This window comes from Typopeltis vanoorti, chromosome 23 (assembly GCF_054136105.1).
Source record: "Typopeltis vanoorti isolate ZY-2024b chromosome 23, IOZ_Tvanoo_1.0, whole genome shotgun sequence".
NCBI lineage: Eukaryota > Metazoa > Arthropoda > Arachnida > Uropygi > Thelyphonidae > Typopeltis > Typopeltis vanoorti.
In genome coordinates, this window is record NC_143571.1 from 59,550,390 (window position 1) to 59,573,134 (window position 22,745).

The window sequence follows — 22,745 nt, forward strand, 5'->3', positions numbered from 1 at the left end:
GTACCACCTCTGGGTCTGGCTCCCAATGATGAGACCTCAATAAAGGTTGAAACTGATCTGGGTAGTGACCCTTCCCATAATGCATAGTCTTATACATACCCATAAGGATATGTGCTTTGCATCATGGGATACTAAGGCAAGCGATGTAAAGTCATAAGCTTCTATATACGAGTTGCCCCAGTCCTGAAAATAGTCAGGTGCAAACCTGTTTGCTTACACTTGGTTAAAGGATTAAACCAAGTATATAATTTCTTGGTATCTTTAATTTATAATTTTTCAGAGTAATTACTCCATACATCAAGGTTATCATTTTCACCAGTTTTCATGTCACCTTTGTCATCTCTAATTCCTTTTACAGCACTCTTTCCTCCATTTCTGAGCTTTATCCACAATCTCCAGAATATCTTGCCACCTTCTTGATATTTATTTTCTATGTTCTTACCAAAGTCTTCCCATTACTTTTGTTTAGTTAGTTTTACACAGTGTTTAGCTTTCTTACATTTGTCTCTGTATTCTCTAAGAACACAAGCTGACTTATTTGCGAGGAACTTTTGATAAGCTTTCTTCTTTTCCTTCACTGCCTGTTTAACTTCCTGTGTCCACTATCTGATTTTTCTATCCTTGCAGACAACCTCACCACATGCTTCTCTGGCTGAATCAATCAATATTTTCTTCAGGGCTTGCCACTGACTCTGCAAGGTTTGGTTTCTATTCTCAAACTCTTTCATTCTTTCTTGAATAATGTTTGTTTATTTTAGTCTACAGTTCACATCTGAGAGCTGCTCAACTTTTATTTGCTTTAAAACTTTCTTAGATGTTCTTCTTTTCAGTATGACATTCAATTTTATCCTGCACAAGACTAAATGGTGATCACTTCCAATTTCAAATTCTCTGTACACTCTAGTGTCCTGCACAAGTGGGAAAACATCAATATCAACAATAACATAGTCAATGAGACTTTTCTTATTCCTTGCTTTTAACTGATTTTAATCCATTTTAGTTTCAAACCAATGAAGATTTTTGTTTATCTTTCATTTTGCACTATTATAAGAAAAATGAAAGAGCAGATTTTCTTCTTGTTTTCTTAAATAGTTTATCTGTGTAGTCAAAGAAACATATTTAAGTAACAAAAAAAAATTAAATAGTTTATAGCACGTCAAATGGTCATATAAATAATGCTGAAAGATAGTACTTCATTGTGTAGTTCTTACTTTGTGACGTATGCAAAATTGTAATAAACAATATTCATAAAAACAATGATTTAGTGAATGCAAATGATAAAATCATTGAACTTACCCATTCCTGATTATAGGAGTCTGTAAGATCATTAATTGCCTTTGAATCCCACTCTTTTCTTATTCCTAGTAGCTTGATTGGCCAAAAGCCATTCTCTCCCATAATAACAAAATATGCAAAGAATCCAGCAGCAGCTTGCATCATTCCAATTTGGCCATATGACATGGAGATTAATCTGAAAAGTAATATTTTCTGCCTTATGAGTAATTATCCAACATGTTTGTTCTGGTAGAGCACAACTATATCATGAACAAGCTATGCTATTCAAATTAGTCCAAAAACAAGCTCTTTGTAAAATTTATTTCCTGTCACTCTCTGCTCACACTAAGCTCAGTGATATTTACATTAAAAATAAGCTAGATAACTAGAAAAGAAAATGAAGCTACAAGTATTCTAAGGAATGGAGAGAGCTGATTTTGGAATTTTGACTTCTCACGGGATATGTTAGTACAAAAACGTACTGTACAAGATCAAAGTTACAATATGAATGAGCTTACAATCTGAAAATAACCACCAAACTATATTGTGACCAAATACTACAATATTAATTATGCTTGAAGCAATCACAGTAATTGGAGAACTATTTAATCAAATATCCCAGTTTATTTATTTTTTTTTTACTAAGGAAGGAACCAGGATGAAGAAAGACAGGTCAACTTCAAAAGAATAGTTCATTCAAATACATATAATTATAAAGATATATTTTAATATTTGCATTATAATAAAAATTACAAACACGTGAAACAGTTTAATTAGTAGCTAGCAAAAGTGTAATTATGATATGAGCCTAAATGATGTGTAGGCAAAGACCAAAACAGATCATTATTCTAAATTACATGATTTATTCAGAAAAAGAACAAAGAGCTATAGTATTTAGTAATTAGGATGAATTTAATTATACCATCAAAAAAGGTACCAGAAAAGAAGAAAGATCAACAACTTCACAGGAAAAAGAAAAACTGGATTTCGTGGAGTACTGAATCAAAGTGTTACCACCATGGGAACCCGTGTTAAAAACGTGAAATGAATGTTGGAAAAAACTGTCGAATAGGCTTATAGCTTCTGAAACATGTAGGTATCAAAAGATGATTCATTATTAGAAATAATCTTTACAGAGAGGATTTAAAATTCATAAAAATAGTTAAAATAGTTTGATAAATAAGAGCTTGCAAAGGTTTTAGAAATAAGAACTGATCATTGGTTCTATGTCCTATAAGAAAAATGTGTAAGAAAGTTTTTAAAAAGAATGTCATTTTTTTTAAAAAATACGATCTGATTCTTTGAGACATATACTGCATATAAAAATATACAAATGTTGTTAGAAAAATTAAAATATAGCAAAAACTAACATCTATATCTTAGAGCAGTTTCCTTTTTAAAATTTTTAGTAATACTGGTGCATCTATCATAGGCAAAGAAAATTTAGGAGGTTATAATAGTTCAAACACAAATAATTATAAAAGTATTTCATTTAAGAATAGAGATGTAAGTGGAAGAATTTATCATAAAATATTATTACCAGTATCACTTATGTTAAATTTTAAATGTCTTTATTTGTAAAATTTTGAATTAAGTTTAATAGCTATTGTCAATACAATTATAGAAAAACACAAAAAAGAGAACAATTCAACTGAAAGTATGCGGTATTATGTGTACTATTGGCTGCAGGAGAATAGATTCATCTGCATTAATAGATTTTCAAAATATCAAAATAAATTACAATAACATTTATTATTATTACTGCACACTCCATGGAGTTGACAGACTCATCATGGTGAAGTTCATTCAACTGACTGGCAACACATTTATCATAGTGAATCTTAAAATCCTTAAGATCCCTTGCATTAATGCATTCCATTCACTGACAATTCTCCATGTAAAAAATCTACTCCTCACACCCTCTTCACATAACTTCCAGGTTTGACCTCTGGTTTTTCTCCTCTTGCCTTCTACTCTTTTTATAATCCCACCTGGATTAATCTAATAAAATCCACTCACTAACTTAAATGTTTTCATCATATCACCTCTTTTCCCTCCTATCCACCAAACTGCAATCAGCATTTCTTCAACCCCTCTCCACAGCAAGCATTCCAATGTCCTGATACTGTCTTAATCACTCATCTCAGATCCTCTGCAATGTTTCCACATCACATTGAAAACAGTTACCAAATTTGAGCACAATACTCCAAGTGTGGTCTGACCATTGCTTTATACAGGACACAATCACTTTCTTATCCCTACATGTTAGAGTAGTTCTTATCATAGCGGCACCATGATGTGCAGTCTTTGCAATATGCCCTCTAAAGTTCAGTCTACTGTCAACAATCACTCCCAAATCTCGAATCTCATCTACTTCGTGCAGTATGGCATCATCAATATACTAGACATATTTTTGCACTCTAAAATGCTTGCACTTATTAAAACTACAATCCCACTTCTTTGTCCAAGTCAAAAGTCTATTCAAATTTTTCTGAAAGGAATTATCAACAGTGCTTCTTATAATTCTAACTTTGCATTATCAGCAAACAACTGAAGATCCCAAGTCAGTCCACACGATATATTATTTACAAACAAGTTAAACAGCAGGGGCACAAGAACAGAACCCCAGGTCATGCCACTGGTTACCCTCCTTTTCTTGAGACACTGCTCCATCATACACAACTTTCTGGTATTGTTCAGAGAGCCAATCACCAATCCATCTAACCAATATATACTATGTATTCCCACGCTCTGCAGATTTTACCCAAAATTATCATGTGATAATCTATCAAACGCTTTTGGAAAGTCAAAGAATATCAATATACACGATTCTCCCTTATCTAATACTCATTATCATAAAATGCAAGTAAATTGCTAAAACACCTACCCTTTACAAATCCATGGTGACCATCATAAAGAATGTTATGTGTATCAACCCAAACTAGTATTCTATTTCTAAACAATCCCTCCAACACCTTGATTACAAGTGCAGTTATACAGACTGGTCAATAATTAGAAACTTCTGTCCTAGAACCATGCTAGTGGAGTGGTACCATTTTGCCTTCTCTCCGCTCCCCAGGAAGCCTACCCACTGAAAGACTTTCATTAAATAACCAGGTCAAGGGCATAATTAACTGTTGTGCACATTCCTTAAGAATACACAGTGATCATCCATTCCCACAGCCTTATTAACCTCTAACCCAATCGACATCTGACGCAAATGATTCTTTCACTTCCAATTCTCCTAAGACTTGCCTCACTTCTACATATTGCACCACAGCATTTAGTTAATAAATTTTTCAATATAAACAAAAAAATTGATTGCAAATTAAGGAACTCACGAATGGTGAGTTTAGTCAGTATAACCTCTCAAAATTGAAGCTTTACATAACCGTTTTTGTTCAGGTTTGGGTTTTGAATTATGCTTCACAGCTTCCCTTGTACAGTCTTTCCAGAAGAAAATAATGTGTGTGTGTGTAACATTTTGGTTTTGTTCCACTGAATTCTGTGTTTTGTAGATAATGCATGGCTTGCTAAACTGGATTTGTTGAGTTCTTTAAGGGAAATGTATTCCTGATATTCTTCAAGACAAATCAATGTGCAGAGTGACCAGTTTTTCCATAATAACATAAGCCCCAAGAGCAGAGGATTCTATAAACTCCAGGATAAGAAAGAAGAGAATATTTGTCTTTAGGTGAGTTAAGGAAGTTTGCAAACTGAACAGAAGTTATACTGACTAATACTTACAATTCATGTGTTCCTTAATTTGTAATTAATATTTTTGTTTAATAAAAAATAATTTATTAACTAAATTATTTTATTGTAATTTATTTTGAATATCCATTAATGCAGATGGAGCTATTCTCCTGCATTGACAGTGCACATAATAACACACACTTTCAAATGAATTGCTGTTCACTGTGTTTTCCTATAATTATATTGACACTGGTTATTAAACTTACCTAAAAATTTTATAAAGACATTTAAATATAAGTGATTCTGGTAATAACATTTTATGATAAATTATAAAGGTATTTTTAATATTTGCATTATAATAAATTAGAAACACGTGAAATTTTTTTAATTATTAGTTACACAGTCAATTATTACAATTTTAGTCATACAAATCCAACATACATACAACAGAAACAATATGGATCACTGTTTAACCAGTGATCCATATTAAAGGGTTTAAGAAATACAAAAGATAAATATTAAAAATATTTAATATCTATTATTATTAGACTACACTTCGATTTGTTAATCAACAATACAAATGCTAAAAAAAAAGTAAGAGTATTAGCATACATGTGTAACCTGTACATTCACCACAACTTCTGACACGAACACAATCAAACATATATAGATAGCATGCATGGGTGGTAAAACATTTGCTGAGCACTGTTATAGATATGAATGATTTTGATTAGCAGAGTCTACAGCATGGTTTGAACAAAAAAATAAATATACATATATTATATAAAAATAAATTTATTTTTAAAAAAAAATGCATCATACCCCTAAAGATCTTTCATGTATAGTCAGAGGTACATATACCACACTTTGGTAAACACTGCCTTAGAAAATGAAAAGTGAAATCTAAAAAAATATATTAATGGGCTTTGCAAAAAAAAAAAAAAATGATAATGTTAGATGGAGAGACAGGAAAAAAAGAATTTGCGTAAGGACTTGTGCATTAAAGAGACATTCATAACCCCCCTCCCCTTCCCCATTTTTAGAGTAATCCCATACACACAATTCTGATAATTCCATTAATTTCAAGGTTGTTAAAACTCAACCCTGCCTTATTTTTCTCCAAAAACAAATAAATAAACTAATGTCTGATTTTTCTTCAGATGTTATTGCAAATACCTTTCCTCATCATCCAAGAAAGTAACTTCTCTTGTGCTTAATTAGGTGTATACCATCACGCCACTGAATACTGTTCTCAAGTTTAGGATAAGTCCTAGGACAGGGGATGTTCAACCCATCGATCGTGGAGCAATTTTTGGTCGATGTCGTGTATTCCTCCTTACTTACAAATTTAATTAAAACTGAAAACATAATATTTTATTTATCATTATTTTGTATTATTTTTAATTAGCTTTAAGTGTATTGCTATTGTTTATTTATTTTTCGTTAAAATTGTCAAATCAGTAATTTTCTTATAAGTCCGGGTAAACTAATTCATTTGGATAGTGGAAGTCAAACAGCGAGCCGAGTGAATACGATTATAAGCAAAGTGTAAAAACTCGATTGTAGCTTAAATATTAAATATTCCAAAGCACATTACATCGATTTTTTACTTAGGTTAAGTAACCATGTGAATATTGTAAAAAAATAAACTTTGTATGTCTCGGTATAGTTTGTATTAGACGTTTTTGTAAATAACTCTTTTGAAGCTAGCTAACTGTATATACTTCAATAAGAATATATCAGAGTGTTAAAAACAAAGGCAATGTTTGTTTTTGTTGCCGAAGCTGTACATGGTGGCATTAGAAAGATTGTTATTGAAACTTGTATGAGAAAGGCTTGCAGGCTCTAAGTGTAAACATCTCCGAAGTCAGTCAGAAAGAGTTCAAACAACTTTCCGATGGCCGGCAACTTACAATCAAAAGAAAGCGGAGGAGAACAAAAGGTGAGTCGAACTTGAAACTCAAGATGAAAGTCTCGTACCGATTCTTTGGGGGTTGCCAAACTTCATGCGAGGTCTCAGAGAAGGCCTAATAAAAAGGGACTGAAGCAAGCAGAAGGGGTCCGGTTCCAGAATTGCTGCCCAGAGAGGAGGCTGCCCGGATCCACGTTGCTTGAGAGAGGAGTTTCCTGCTTCCAGAAAGGAGCTTCTCGGTTCGAGACGTCGCTAGAGAGAGACTACTTCTAGGCTGCAGACAAGGTTTCAAATTGCCGAAAGGAAGAGTTCCAATTGCCGGAGAAAAGTTTCCAGGCCAGGTTAATGTCAGACATTAACCAGTGTGTTGCGTTTTCATTACAATTTGATGAATCAAACGACTTCACTGATATTGCTCAGTTAATGGTATTTGTTTGCATGGTATTTCAATATTATTCAAGTAAAGAAGAACTTTTGAAAATTATACCATTATTGGAAAGGACTAGGGGAGAAGACATTTTTTCAGCATTTGATGAATTTGTGAAAACAACACAAACTTCTGCTTTTTTAAACTTGTGTCTATTACTACTGATGGTGCTCCTGCAATGATAGGTAATAAATCAGGCTTCATTTCATTATGTAAAAACGATGACAAATATCCAGATTTTTTAACGTACCACTGTATTATTCACCAACAAGTACTGTGTATTAAAAGATTAAACACAAAAGATGTTTTGGATATTACATTTAAAATTGTAAATTCTGTTCAAGGAAAAGCCCTGCAATGGCGGTTATTTAAATTACAAGCAGATGATGATAATGAGCCTCTGTTGTACAATAATGTTCGTTGGCTCAGCAGAAGTCAATTTTTAGAAAGATTTCTTGTATTAATTAATGACATAAAATTTTTCTTAATGAAAAAGGAGATATTTATCCACAATTGAGTGATAAAAGATGGTTTTTACACTTATCATTTTTAGTAGATTTCTGTATGAAATTAAGCAATTTAAATTTAGAATTACAAAGTAGAGATAAAAATTTAATTGACATGTAAGTTCAATAAAAACTTTCCAACAATACTTACTTTTATTAAAGAAAAATATAAATGACTGCGAATTTAGACATCTCCCATATTTATTAAAATTTTTTGAACAAAATCAAGAAATGCTTTGCTATGATTTAAAAGAATTTATTCGTGAAATAGAATTAGTTCAGGAAGAAATAAATTCAAGATTTAAAGATTTTAATAAAACTGAAATGATTGTATCTTTTAAAAATAATCAATTTCAAGAAAACTTGAACATCACAGAAATTTCAAATAAAATTAGTGAGCTGTTAGATATAAACCAAGCTGAAGTAGAACTTGAGATAATAAACATTCAGAATAGTTTACATTTAAAATCAATAAACAATGAAGTCATTTGGAAGTATGCACATGAAAAATTTCCAATATTAACTGATATTGCGCTAAAGATTCTGTCGTGTTTCGGATCAACATACTTGTCAGAATCCGCTTTTTCAAATATGACCGTCATAAAAAATCAATTAAGAAACCAAATTACAAATGATCATTTGGATGATTGTCTGCGATTGGCCACTTCTTCACATCAACTTGACTATGAAAATATTGCAAGGTCCAAACAATGCCAAATTTCACATTAACTTTTTTTTTTAAAAATCAACTAGCATTTCCTGTAACTTGTGAGTTTGTAATCAATCTGTTGTTTTTTCTAACTTTGGTTTTCCGAAATAGAGAAATAAATATTTTATTCCAATATATATATATATTTTTTGTTGTATTAAAATATTTGTTGTATTAAAGTAATTAAAAGTGATAAATAAATTTTTAAATACACAAATAAAGTTTTTAGTTGTGTCTAGTTTATTTTTTTTTAGTTGTTTATTTGTATGTAATCAGATATCAGGTTGGGGGAACATGATCTATATAAGAGAGTAGATTGCCAAATAACTTATAAGAGAGTAGATCGACGAATAACTTTTTATAGAAAAGTAGCTGGCGTAGTAAAGGTTGAACACCATTCCTAGGAGATCCCTAAAATGCTCGAATCAGTACAGAAGACAGCAAATATGATTAATGATTCATCTCTTATCAATTCACTCTTTAATACAGATGATTGGTTTCTGCTGCTTGCATTTTATACAAATATTTCCATGGTTATTATTCATCAGTAATTATCCTACTTGTCTCTGTATCTATTATGTTCACACACAGGCAACGTTTCACTTCATGTGGATACATTTTTAAAAATGTTTTACATATACTAGGGGATGTCTGGAAAATTCTGATAAACACCTAGAATTAAAACGATATAAACCAATTGATATAACCACAAGAAAGAAGATATCTTAAAACTTTTCAACTTTTTATATATTTAGTTTAATCCTTTATCCAAGTGTAAGCAAACAAAGTTTACGCCTGAAGTATTTTCAGGAGGGCAACTCCTGGCAAAGGTGCTATAACTTCTCATCACTTGCCTTAGTATCCCATAATGCAAAGCATATCTCCTTGCAGACATGTATAATGCTATGCATTAAAGGAAGAGTCACATCACTTTAATGCATAGCATTATAGTGTCCACAAGGAGATGTGCTTTGCATTATGGGATACTAAGATAAGTGATGAGAAGTTATACCACCTTTGCCACAAGTTGCCCCAGTTCTGAAAATACTCCAGGTGCAAACTTTGTTTGTTTACACTTGGATAAAGGATTAAACCAAATATATATAATTGGTAGCATAGCCAAGTGAAAAAATTTCCATCAACTTATCTCTAATCCAGAGAATTGTAATAATTTCTTCTTTTTCTTTTAGGATATATAAAAAGACATAAAATGAATTTGTTCTAGGTGTTTATCGGAACTTTCTGGACCCCCTCACCCCAACAGTACATGACATGTACTGTGGCAATTGCAATTTTGTGGTAGAATTTTATTTGTAAAATTAATATTTGTGAACTGTCTTAATGATATAGAAAATCTCAAATGCAATGCAAATTGACTCTGTGTGTGTATATGCGTTAACAAACACAAACACCTGTATTTGCTTTAAATTGTTTGGTTTCTGCATCAAATGATTGGATTATAAATAGGTGTTATGTATTTTCTGTAAGTGATAAACTTTGAGAAAGGATGTTAGGACAATGTATTTAGTTAGATACTGTGGTGCAACAATAAAACTGTTTTGTTTGTGTAAATGTAGTAGTGTCTGTGGAAGAGGAGGTGCATTTCATTATGAAGGGTTATTTTCATTCCAATTGCCTCTAATTACAGTAAATATAGTACATATTGTAAATGTCTCTATAGTGTATTTAGTGACAGAATAAAGCTACTTCCCCCCCCCCCCCATCAGCAGTATGGTGTCTGTTAGGGAGAGGATGTTTTTCGTTATACAGGGACATTTTCGTTCCAGTCTTCAGAAAGAATAGACTGAGTAAAAATCCATCCATTACTGAATAAAATGAATCCCATGTTTTCTAATGCTAGCCTGGTTGGCTGAGTGGTTAGAGTGTCTGCTCTCCAGCCATGAGGCTGTGGATTCAAATCCCACCATCGAAATGGATGTTTGTGATCTTCCTACAAACTCTGTGTGAAAAGGGAAACTGCAACCCCACCACTTATTCTAGCAGAGGACTTCACTCTCAAAACCCAGTGTGGTACGGGAATGACTACATGCATCTATGGACGTCAAATGTGAAAATTTATTTTTTTCATGTTTTCTAAAAAGAGAACTGTCTGGTGATTTCCAACAAAATACTAGCATATGCAGGGTATCTATGATTGATAATATAGATGAGCTGCTGACAAAAAAAAAAAAACTCAATAAGGGTAGAATTCTCAAACAGGAGGATCATTCCAATAATGATGCAATCATCTTTATTTAGAAAGCAGTTGATCTGATGAACATATTTTAGAGAGGTATCTAATTGTGTAAAACAGAAATTATAAAATACACATTACAATCACAACAATTATACATGATGATTTTCTGCTCCATCTTCCAACACATATCACTGCCATCTATTGATGAGTCAACCTGATCACCATTATTGGTTCAATGAATAAGCCTCACCTTGTAGCTATTTACTAAGCTACCAATATACACAGCAACTGTTTATCACTGTTTAATGATAGTGATGTTTAGATAAAATGCTTAATTATAATAATAATTGTCATTATTACACCCTCCATGGAGATAGCAGACTCATCATGAGAGGTTCATTCAACTGACAACATATTTATCATACTGAATCTTAAAATCCTTAACACTCTCTGCATTAACATATTTTGGTAATGCATTCCACTCACTAACCATTCTCTACTCTAACCAATATCTACTCCTCACACCCCTCTTCACCGCACACAACTTCCAGGACTGGTAGCTGGTTCTTACCGCTCTTGCTTTCTCCTCTTTTTATAATTTCCTCTGGATTAATCTGATAAAATTCTCTCACTAACTTAAATGTCTATCATATCATCTCTTTTCCTTCTATTCACCAGGCTCCAATCCACAGTTTTTCAAACTTTCTCCATAGCTCTAATCAATCATCTTTGGACTCTCTCCAATGTTTCCACATCATATTGAAAATTAGATGACCAAAATCTCAGCAGAATAGTCCAAGTTTGGTTTGATCACTGCTTTATACAGTGCCACAACCACCTCCTTATCTCTACATGGTAGTAATAGGTTAGAGAATAGGTTGATTAACCAACCTCCCATGTTTGAGCTCAACATAAAAACTGTTACGGTATGTCTTATCATAGGAGCATTACAATGTCCAGTTTTTGCAACACATGCAATGTGCCCCCAAACTTCAGTTTACTGTCAACCATCATTCCCAAATCTCATCAACTTCCTGCAGTATAGCACAGTCAATATAGTACACATCCTTATATTTCTGCACTGCAAAATATTGCACTTATTAATATTAAAGCTCCTTTGTCCAAATCAAAAATCTATTCAAATGTTCCTGAAAGGAATTATCAGCAGTGCTTCTTATAATTCTCCCCAAATTTGCATCATCGGTAAACAACTGAAGATCCTGAGTCAGTCCATACAAGAACAGAATCTCAGGGCACACCACTGGTTACCCGCTTTTTTTTGAGACAGTGCTCCATCACACACAACTTTCTGGTATTGTTCGGAGAGCCAATCGCCAATCCATCTAACTAATATTACTATCTATTCCCATGCTCTACAGAGAGTACACCAAATTATCACGAGATAATCTATCAAACACTTTTGCAAAGTCAAAGAATATCAATGTACATGATTCTCCCTTATCTAATACTCATCATAAAATACAAGTAAATTGCTAAAACACCTACCTTTACATATCCACGTTGTTCATCATAAAGAATGTTATGCGCATCAACCCAAACAATCCCTCCAACACCTTGATTACAAGTGCAGTTATACAGACTGGTCAATAATTAGAAACTTCTGTCCTAGAACCATGCTAGTGGAGTGGTACCATTTTGCCTTTTCTCCACTCCTCAGGAAGCCTATCCACTGAAAGACTTTCATTAAATAACCACGTCAAGGGTATAATTAACTGTTGCACACATTCCTTAAGAATACCCAGTGATCATCCATCGCCACAGCCTTATTAACATCTAACACGATCAGTATCTGATGCAATTGATACTTTCACTTCCAATTCTCCTGTGGAGTAGTACACTATCTCCTTCTTTCATTCTATATTATCTTAAAACCTCCCATCAGGATTATCTTTTTGCTTAAACATTTCACAATCAACATTTTCTACATTCCCGGGCCTATAACAGAATCCTATCAGATATTCTACCCTATTAATTTCAGATATTCTTTAACTACACAGATTCAAAATCTGTGTAGTTAAAGAATATCAAATCAGGGAGAAATAAGAACTCACTGCAAGTTTGACCATCTTGTGAGGAAGAAATATCTCCCGTGCCAGAATTTCCTGTTTGTGTAGCAAATAGATGGATCACATACAGGGTGTTCGGGATAAATTTGACATATTTATAATTAATTATATTTTTCCGTAAGTTACATGTATTAACACACACTTCTCTTCATTTAAAAGTTTGGACCCTTCTTCATTCATATACAAGATGTCAGAAAGGATGGATAGCTGGAACCCACCTGAATCATGGAAGAGAATAACTTGTATCATGATGATTCGTGCCCGCCATCAAAATAAGGATATTACGACTGCTGCCCAATGCTCCCTGAATACAGTAAAAACAATCAGGCATGAACTAGAGACTTGCAATGGTGACTACAAGGATGTAGCAAGAAGAAAGATCCCTAGCAGACGATCTGATTGCGTTCGTACAGCAGAATTCCTCGCAAATCTGCAGGAACAGGTGTTGAAGAACCCTAGCATTGGAATTCGGGCTTTGTTCGTGGAGTTGCTAACTATAGTCAAGCTCTGGATAACAAGGGTAGCCAATGGTAGGCCGTATGTATGGCAGCAGGATTCGGCCCCTTGCCACACCTCTGGGAAAAGTCAAAAATGGTTGTCTGAAAATTTCTACGACTTCACCAGTCCAAATGTTTGGCCTCCAAACTCCCCAGACCTTAACCCCATGGATTATTTTCTATGGGGCGCAGTTGAAAAAGACACCAATCGCACTTCCAGTAATACAAAAGCCCAGTTAATGGATAAAATTAAAACAGTTTTTGCGGCCCTTCCCAGGGAGACTGTAGCATCAGCTTGTTCGAGGTTCCGAAGCAGAATTGAAGCTGTGATCGATGCTAATGGTGGTTATTTTGAGTAAATCTTGTTGATAGTATTGTAATTAACTCTGCCTGTAATGTTTTTTTGTCAATTCATTAAATTTAATAGATACAAAGAAGATTTTCTTTTTCCTTACGAAACTGTCAAATTTATCCCGAACACCCTGTAATTGTGTGTAGCAATGGCCGCATCACTTGTTTCAGGATGTATTAGAACAATACTTAAGGAGGTGAAAATATCTGAACCAACATTAACGTGCCATGTGAGAATAGCAAATATAATGGCATGAGAGAACATGTGAACAGAAATATTTTCATTACTGAGAAATAAATTATTAATAATTTAAAGTAGTAATATATGTGTGCATTATGATGGAGTGAATTACATGTGATCCTATAAACTACAGACATGCATGTTTGTATCTTGAGGAGAGGGAAAGAGATTTGCAAAATATAAATAATTAACCAATAATAAACAGCAGCTGTATACATTGGTACTGTAAAAACCACTGATGCGAGACCCCTTGACACTTCCGCGCATGTCAGTAGAAGGCGAATCCATTCCAATAATAGGGTAATTAATCAATGCGTTTTGTGAGATGAGTGTTTATTATTATATGTCAGAAAATTAGCTTTTTTTTTTTTTTTTAATGAAAACTAGTTTTTAAAGTGGTAACTATTTTGCTTGCACAACAGTTGGAAAAGTTTATGTATAAAGCACGTGATTTCACATGTTGGTAATGAATTTATACATCGCCTTATTCCTTTCTCCCCTTCAACATGAATCGACTCTTCTTGACACATTGCCAGCCACGGGTCTTGCATCTGTGGTCGGACAGTACCTCAGTTAATAACTAAATAAATTAATAATGCTGATCAGGTGATGAAGCAGCAAATAATCTTGCATAATTTGTTGTGCTTCTTACATATGTATATTTTTATGTTTTATTTAAACAGGGTGTCCCGAAAGTCGATGCACATTTTGGTAAAATTGCAATTTTCAAATAAATTTCAGTACTTCTTTTCTACATCAAACATAAGCATTTGTAAGAGATGTTTTTATAATTTTCATTAATATTTTTTATGATTTCTTTTCTGATTATTATAATTCATAATGAATATTCAAGAGGTGAATTTTAGTTATTAACATCCTGCCTCAAAGGAATGAAGTGTTGTGAAATTAGACAAATCTTTTCAAGAAGAATTCACAGACCTGATTCTACAAACAATGTATTAGAGCACTGGTGAATAAGTTTAAAAGAACTGGGTCTGTGCATGACAAGAAGAAGAAATTGCCCACAGTCCCCCAAATCCAGAGTAATTTAATAATAAGGTGAGACACCTTTTGGCAACTCATATAGGTAAATATGACTTCTCCATTGCTTCTACCTTAGCATCACCACGTCTGGGTCTGGCTCCCATTGATGAGACCTCAATAAAGGTCGAAACCAGTCTGACTGGTGGCCCTTCCCTTAATGCATAGCATTATACATGTGCGCAAGGAGATGTGGTTTGCATTATGGGAAATACTAAGACAAGTAGTGATGAGAGCTTGGTCCACCTTTACCACGAGTTGCCTCAGTCCTGAAGATACTTCAAGTGCACTTTGTTTGCTTACATTTGGATAAAGGATTAAACTAAATTTATTATCTGATCCACCAATTCAGAAAGCAGTATTCCTGGACAGTTCAAGCATAATGACACGGTGCTCCATCCTGCTGAAACAGTACACTGAGGAATATAACGCATTCAATGGGTGCAGAAATCAAATGATTTATGTAAAGCGAATTTTCTAAAGAAACTGAAGATGTATATGCATGTACAAATATATATATGCAAAACTTGAAATCAGTTCGAAGTGCACTGTTCGAAAATGCTAATTTCACAAATAAAATTCTACCTAAAATTTGCAACTAAACATTTTATATAAGATATGTGAAAATGAATCTGCCCAACAAGAAAGGGACACACATAAGGCAAAGAGAGTTTGTCATCAGTGCAACACTTGAGGAACACTACCAGGATAAAGATGTTAACAAGTGATTAGTATTTAGTAATTCACATCAACTACACAAAATAAAACATGGCATATAACACTTTCCCAGAATAGTAATGGCAGATTATACCATTTTCACAAATGGTATAATCTGCCATTTTTATATTTTTTATTATAATTACGGCTATTATAGCCTGTTTTTGTTTAGGAGTGTCCCTTATTTTAAATACATTGGCTATTATTACTCAAAAAAGGGTTATATATATTTTAGGACATTATGGATGAGTATAGGAGGCAATTATAGCAGAATAAAAGAGGTGGAAAAATTTTTACATACCTTGTTTGAATACTAGGATGTCTTCCAATTTCATGATCCTGCTGAAGGTTGTTTATAACGAGGGGGGAGGGGGGGGGGGTTGACGCAGGAAAAATAAATTTGGAAGCCCAGGTTTTGTATTAATAATATATATATAATGTTGTGTTTGGGGTGCATATTGGGGGGAGAGAAGGGGAAGGGTTTACTTATGGGGAAAGCGTTAATGGGGTGCGGACAGTTTTGGTTGACTGACCATCATCGGAACATTTTCGGAATGAGTATAGGGCTATGTCAAGACTGGAAGTTGAATCTGCCAAATAAGGGCATTTGTTGTCGCTAAATGGCTGGAGGCGTGGCTTAATTTATAAGTTCTGGATCGTCCAACATTCGGAAATTAGGTAGGGGCGGTGGACGTTGATTGAATTTTCATCGCATTTTATGGCAATAGTTTCGGATATTCTAAGCATTGTTTCATTGTCTTGTTTATGATTATGGCCTTGTTGATTTGGGGGATATGTTTCAGTTCAAGGGCGTGAGCTGCAATTTCTATCTTTCCTGTACTCTGTGTTTTATTTTTTCTTTTTGATGTTGCGATGTTTTTTTGTGTTCAGATATTCCGGAATGAGAATAATAAAACTTCCAGTCTTGATATAGCCCTACACTCATTCTGAAAATGTTCCGATGATGGTCAGTCGACCGAAACAGTCCACACCCCGTTAACGCTCTCCCCTGCCCCAGTTTCCCATAAGTAAACCCTTCCCCTTCTCCCCTCCCCCAAATATGCGCCCCAAACACAAATATATATATATATTATTAATACAAAACCCGGGTTTCCAAATTTATTTTCCCTGCATCAAAACACCCCCCATGCTCCCTTATTCCTCTCCCCTTGTTATAAACAACTTCAGCAGGATCATGAAATTGAAAGACATCCTAGTATTCAAACAAGGTATGTACAAAATTTTTTCACCTCTTTTATTCTGCTATAATTGCCTCCTATACTCACCCATAATGCCCTAAAATATATATAACCCATATAACCCAATGTATTCAAAATAAGGGACACTCCTACACAAAAACAGGCTATAATAGCCGTAATTATAATAATAGTGTTTAAGAGGAGTAGAATGGGAATTTTCCCAGAAACTATATCAAATTTATATTTTTAGATTTATATCACAAGTGGTATAAATAAGATAAGTATGATGGATTCCGGTTAATTGGAACACACCGGGACTAGAATGCTTTGTCCCAATTATGCAAAATTTTATGGAAAAAGCTAAAATATCATAAAAAGTTAAAAATGTTTAAAAATAAACAAACTTTCAGCATACCCGTGTTAATCATGTTTTTTTTTTTTAAAAAAATAAAATAAACGTACACATGTGTCAGTATCTCTAAAGAGATTAATTATACATAGGTATCTATCAAAAAAGCATATTTTCCCTAACAATTATTTTGGAGAAATTTATCAAGTGTACCCTCATGCATTCCCTTTCCGGACTGCAACTGAACAAAATCAGCACAGTTATCTAATTCAGATAAAGGACCACCTTTTTGCATAAAATAATGTCGTAATTCAGCAATAAATTTCCTGCCTTTCTGGTTAGTCACTTGCTCATGTTCAGAAGTGTCGTTCTCATTACTTTCCTTGTCTTTTAGGGTCTTTCTGTAGGTGTTTTGTTGCAATTTGTTTAACTACATCCACACATAACTGGTAATTAATTTACGGAATTAACAACGCATGTAAAGTAAATTAATTAAAGATAACTTTAATGAATCACTTCTATATTTCGACAATGTCACATTGTCATCTTCAGGAACATAAAGATATGGTATGTGCACTAAAGGAACTAACAAAGCAAATGAGGAAGAAATTAAGACACTAATTTTGTTCCTAAAGTCCTAATGGTGCCCTCTTGCGGGCTAATTTGGTAGTCTTGGCCGTTGGGCTGAAGTTCTCATAATGAAAGTCTCCCAAATTTGGGGCAGTTTCATGCACCCAAATTTGTTGAGGTTAGGAACGTTTTTTAGAGCTGCTGAAGATTCTTTGAATAATCTTTCGTATTTAAACTTGCTGCGATGGATTATTTTTGTCTTCTTCCAACGAATTTTATGGTGAGTATCTAAGGCATGGTCTGCCAGCCCAGAGCGGTGTACTGGTGAAACCAGTACAGCAAGAGGGCACCATTAGGACTTTAGGAACAAAATTAGTGTCTTAATTTCTTCCTCATTTGCTTTGTTAGTTCCTTTAGTGCACATACCATATTTTTATGTTCCTGAAGATGACAATGTGACATTGTCGAAATATAGAAGTGATTCATTAAAGTTATCTTTAATTAATTTACTTTACATGCGTTGTTAATTCCGTAAATTAATTACCGGTTATGTCTAACCAACGTATAAGTCTTACCACTACATCCACACAATTTTAATTTTCTTTGTAACACTGAAGACTATTGTCAATGCATAAAATCTCTTCATAATTTCTGACATGTTGCTGTTCTAAAATGATTTCATTTTCATCATCAGTCATATCTAGCATTTCCTGGTCTGAATTCTTAAAACCACAATGAGCAAAGCAGTTTTGATAGTTGGCGAAAAATAAGCAGCAAAATAATGTGCAACAAATTGTATTACCTGTAAAATGGTAACCTTTGTGCTGATTTCTTTGGCTGTTGAAGATGGCATCAGTAGATTTTCTTCCATTGTTTCAAGGATGTAGTGTACAACCTTCTGCAATATGTCTTCAATTTTTTTTATGATTCCCATATCCAGAGGCTATACCAGGGACATAGTATTAGCAGGAAGAAATTCAAGTTGAATGTTTTTCAAACAATCTAACTGAGGGTGTGCCACACGTTTGTCTAGCAGCAGCAGAATTTTTCTTGAATTTCATTGCAATTCTGCATCCCAACTCATTAACTATTCCTGAAAAAATAAAAGAAAACATCCATGCATTCTTGTTAGCATAATACAGAACTGGCAAACTGTCCACTCTAAGCCCTTTAAAGCATTGAGGGTCGGTGTTTTTTCCAATAACTAACAGCTTCTGTTTGTCATTTTCTAATATGTTACAGCAGTACAACATGGTAACACAATCCATTGCTTTTTTTTTTTTGAACCTGATAGAGCTGCAAGTTTATAGCTTAGGGAACCATCTGATGTGACATGGTAAAACAGACCTATTTCATCGGGACTAAATTTCTGCAGCAATTCAGGTAGTTTAGTTGATTTCCACTGATCAGCATGTTCTTCTCACTATGTGTCTTCTTAAATTTTATGTCTGGTTTTTCATTGTGATAACCATCTGCAGATTTAAAGCTCACGTGGCCAAGCTTTCTAGCTAACTCTTCCGAATTTGGTTTTTAACATTTGACCATTAACATGCATGCCTCATCCAGTTACAATAAAGAATCATTGATTGAGAGCCTCTTCAGCACCTGGATCCTTACCTTCTCACTTCCATTTTTGGAATTTTCCCTGTTGTCTATCATGCAATTTGTCCTGCTGGCTTAACGAGCGTGCAATTGTAGATTTTGGAACACTGGTTATCTCTGCCAGCTGATGATGACTAGTGTTAGACAGTTAACTTTTTATTTTGTCAAGTAAGGCAATTTTATCTGTTAACAGTTCTTTTCTTGGCATCTTAACAGAGGCCTTAAAAATTTTTTTTTAATTAAATCGCTAATCTGTTTGTGACACTTTTTTACTAAAAAGTGTAACAAGTGCAGTTGGAATTTCACTACTTCACTACATGCACACACGTCTGTTTTAATAAAAAGTTCGCACACCTAGCAGTCACTGTAAGTAGAATCATTACACTTAAAATATGCACATCCTCTCTACTCTGTATTCCAGTACTGACTAACAGCTCAATGCCACTCACTACATGTGCACCATCCACAGGCCAATGTCCCAATAAAGCGGCAAGGTGGTCCGAATAAGTGAAGCAACTTTGGATTATATTCTTGATTTATTTCTGTTCTTCAATATTTGTTCCAAATAAATGGCTGCTCCAATTAACTGGAAAAGACTGTACTACTGAGGTAAGCAGTAGCATATACAGAATATATACAGAATAGCTGAGATCTAAGCTGTAACTTAGTGATTAAAAATGGACAGACAGGGAAGTTCTTTAATGTCAATTAAACAACTTCCCTGTGCATTATCTTCATCATTTTGAATTTATGTGGAGCACACATTAAGTACATCAACATAAAATCTGTTCTCAAAACAGGAGCTGATAAACTCAGTACTTCAGTCTGTTCAGATGTTATACTCCTCTGCTGCTTTTTTGTGATGGTATGCAATGGTATAGCATACCAGCACCTTAATTAATAGTGACACATGACATGCACGTACAGTATCAATTTAATTTTCAACTTTTCCTGCTAGCAAAGAATGTGCACCTGCACCTACTGTTTTACAAAAAAAAAAAAAAAAAAAAAAAAAAGCTCAGGTTATACTTATAAAATTCTATACAAGTTTCTAAGGATTAACTAATCAAATTAAATAACTGATTTACAAACTGTTAAGGCCACTAATGGATAGTGAAGTTCACACAAACAGCCGCTTCCAGTCAACTGCCAAATCCTGATGTCTCATGGTGTAGCCAGTTTTCACAAGAGTTCTGATGAAATTGATCAGTGAGCATTTCTAGTGCAAAGAGATATCTTGCTATTGAAGTAATACCACATAAATCTATAGTTGGTAGATCTAGTTGGCATTTCACTGCTTCACTAAGCAATGACACTGCAGTTACACCATTACTAACTTCCAATCAATAAATTTTCTCTGAATTAATCTGTTATCTGTCAAGACTCCAACATGATCAGATCTTGGATTTCTGTCTTTAAGGCACTTTTTCTTGTCAACCTGCCAAAGAACACTTGTTTTGCTCATCTTTCATCTCCCATTCTGTTTAAGTGGCCATACCACATGAGATCAGCTCTGCTAACACATTCCTGAATGCTAACAATGGCAATTTCTTTCCCAGTATCCTCATTTTTAATGTGATACTGCCACTGATGCCATCTTTTCAGTTCCCTAATCTTTCCCAGGACTCTCATATCTAAGGTCTCCAGTCTTTGATCAGCGCCCTCTAATGACATAATGTCAAAACACCTTTTAATTCACGTATACTATGTATTGCTCTTTCTTATCCAGCTCTCAGATCCATAAGTTGAAATTAGTCTGAACAATGTAGTGTTTTGACTAATTTCTTTCTAATTTTCTTATTCCATATAAATTTATTCAGCCAACTTCCCACCATACTAGCTTTACTAATTCTGTTGTTTATTTCCAGATTTAATTTTCCATCTTCACTAAAAACTATGCCTAAATAGCTGAAATGTATAGGTTCACCATTCAGGATACAGTTCATGTTTTCAATGTTTCTACCTATTTTCATTGTCTTTGTCTTTTATTACTGATTTTTATACCAAACCTATTACAACAGTCATTCAATTTAATCAGGGAATCTTGCAGACTTGTACTGGATTTCTTCATAAGTATAAGATCATCTGCATAAAGTAAAGATCTAAGATAAGCATCTCCAATTTTGATATCAGATTTAATACCACTTTCCTTCATAATGTGATCCATATAGATAATGAATAACAGTGCAGATAATGTGCACCCTTGTCACATACCTGATTTTAATTCAAACCATCTTCCTGTACATCCTTCAATAACTGCTAACTTACAGCTTAAATAGAAGCTACATATTGCAGGATATATCCCATTTATACCACATAACAGTAGTGTTTTGAAGAGCATTCCTCTTGGTACCTTGTCATATGCCTTTTCAAGATCAACAAAACTTAAATACAGATCCTTGTTATATTCTCAAGATTTCTACTATTTGTCTTTAAAGTGAAAATCTGATCCTGGCAACCTCTGTTGGATCATTACAATGAACAAATAACAGTAAGTGTTTAAATTACAATTTATTTAGGAGCAAACTTAGCTCAGGAAATGCAATTGATGTTAAATTGTGAATGAAGAATTTTATGATTTATTAATACTTCATTCATGATTTAACATGAATGATTCATCTCTTATGGAACACTATGCCCTCTGCACTCACAACCTCATAGCTTTTGGCATTATAATGATGGCATTAAGTGTCATGTCCTCTGGGACTTCTCTTTTCTATGGTCAAATCATTTTATATATATCCTCCAAACACTTGCTCTAATCAAGTTACAGAATTATGCTTGTTGGAATGAAATCCTTTATTTCCCACTCTATTTAAAATTCAATTCTACATCCAAACCTCATTTTAAAAAAAAGCAACATATCACAAATAGCTTGAAACAAAAATTCCAATTTCAAAGCATTTAATGCAAAAATTTGCCACTTATATAAATAGTAATGGTGTCTTCTGGTTGCCTCTTGTGAAGGTCACTAGGTGCACATCTGTCCATCAGTACTTCCACTTTCTCTTCATCTAAATGGTACTAGTGCAACACTATCTCAAAACAAAACAGACTTCTTAGTACCATTTTTTCCCCTACAATTCTTACATAGGGGAAAAGGCTGCAAGAGGCATCAGAAGAATCATAAATTGACTACATACAGCTAATTTTCTTTTTACACGATTTCAAAATAACATGGTTTAGGGAAAAAAAGGCAATTCTATTTTTACAGTCTATTTTGATTTAACATGGTTCAAATAGTTCTTATTTTTAAAATTTCTGCTTAAATTCAATTCTGTTAAAAAGGGTATTTCCATTATAATTATCATTTCCTAGTATGGTACACACGTACTTAAACTTGAATTTTGGGACCCCCCCCCTCAATGT

General features: G+C 33.8%; 1 protein-coding gene across 1 annotated transcript in view; it reads right to left on the reverse strand.

Moving 5' to 3' along the window:
• The window catches only part of LOC150093890 (sodium/potassium-transporting ATPase subunit alpha-like), a 315,026-nt gene that overhangs the window by 48,701 nt on the left and 243,580 nt on the right, over positions 1-22,745 (reverse strand). Inside the window, exon 17 of the mRNA XM_090412547.1 lies at positions 1,297-1,471. Coding sequence (XP_090268673.1) covers positions 1,297-1,471 — 175 coding nt within the window. The remainder of the gene's footprint in view (positions 1-1,296; positions 1,472-22,745) is intronic.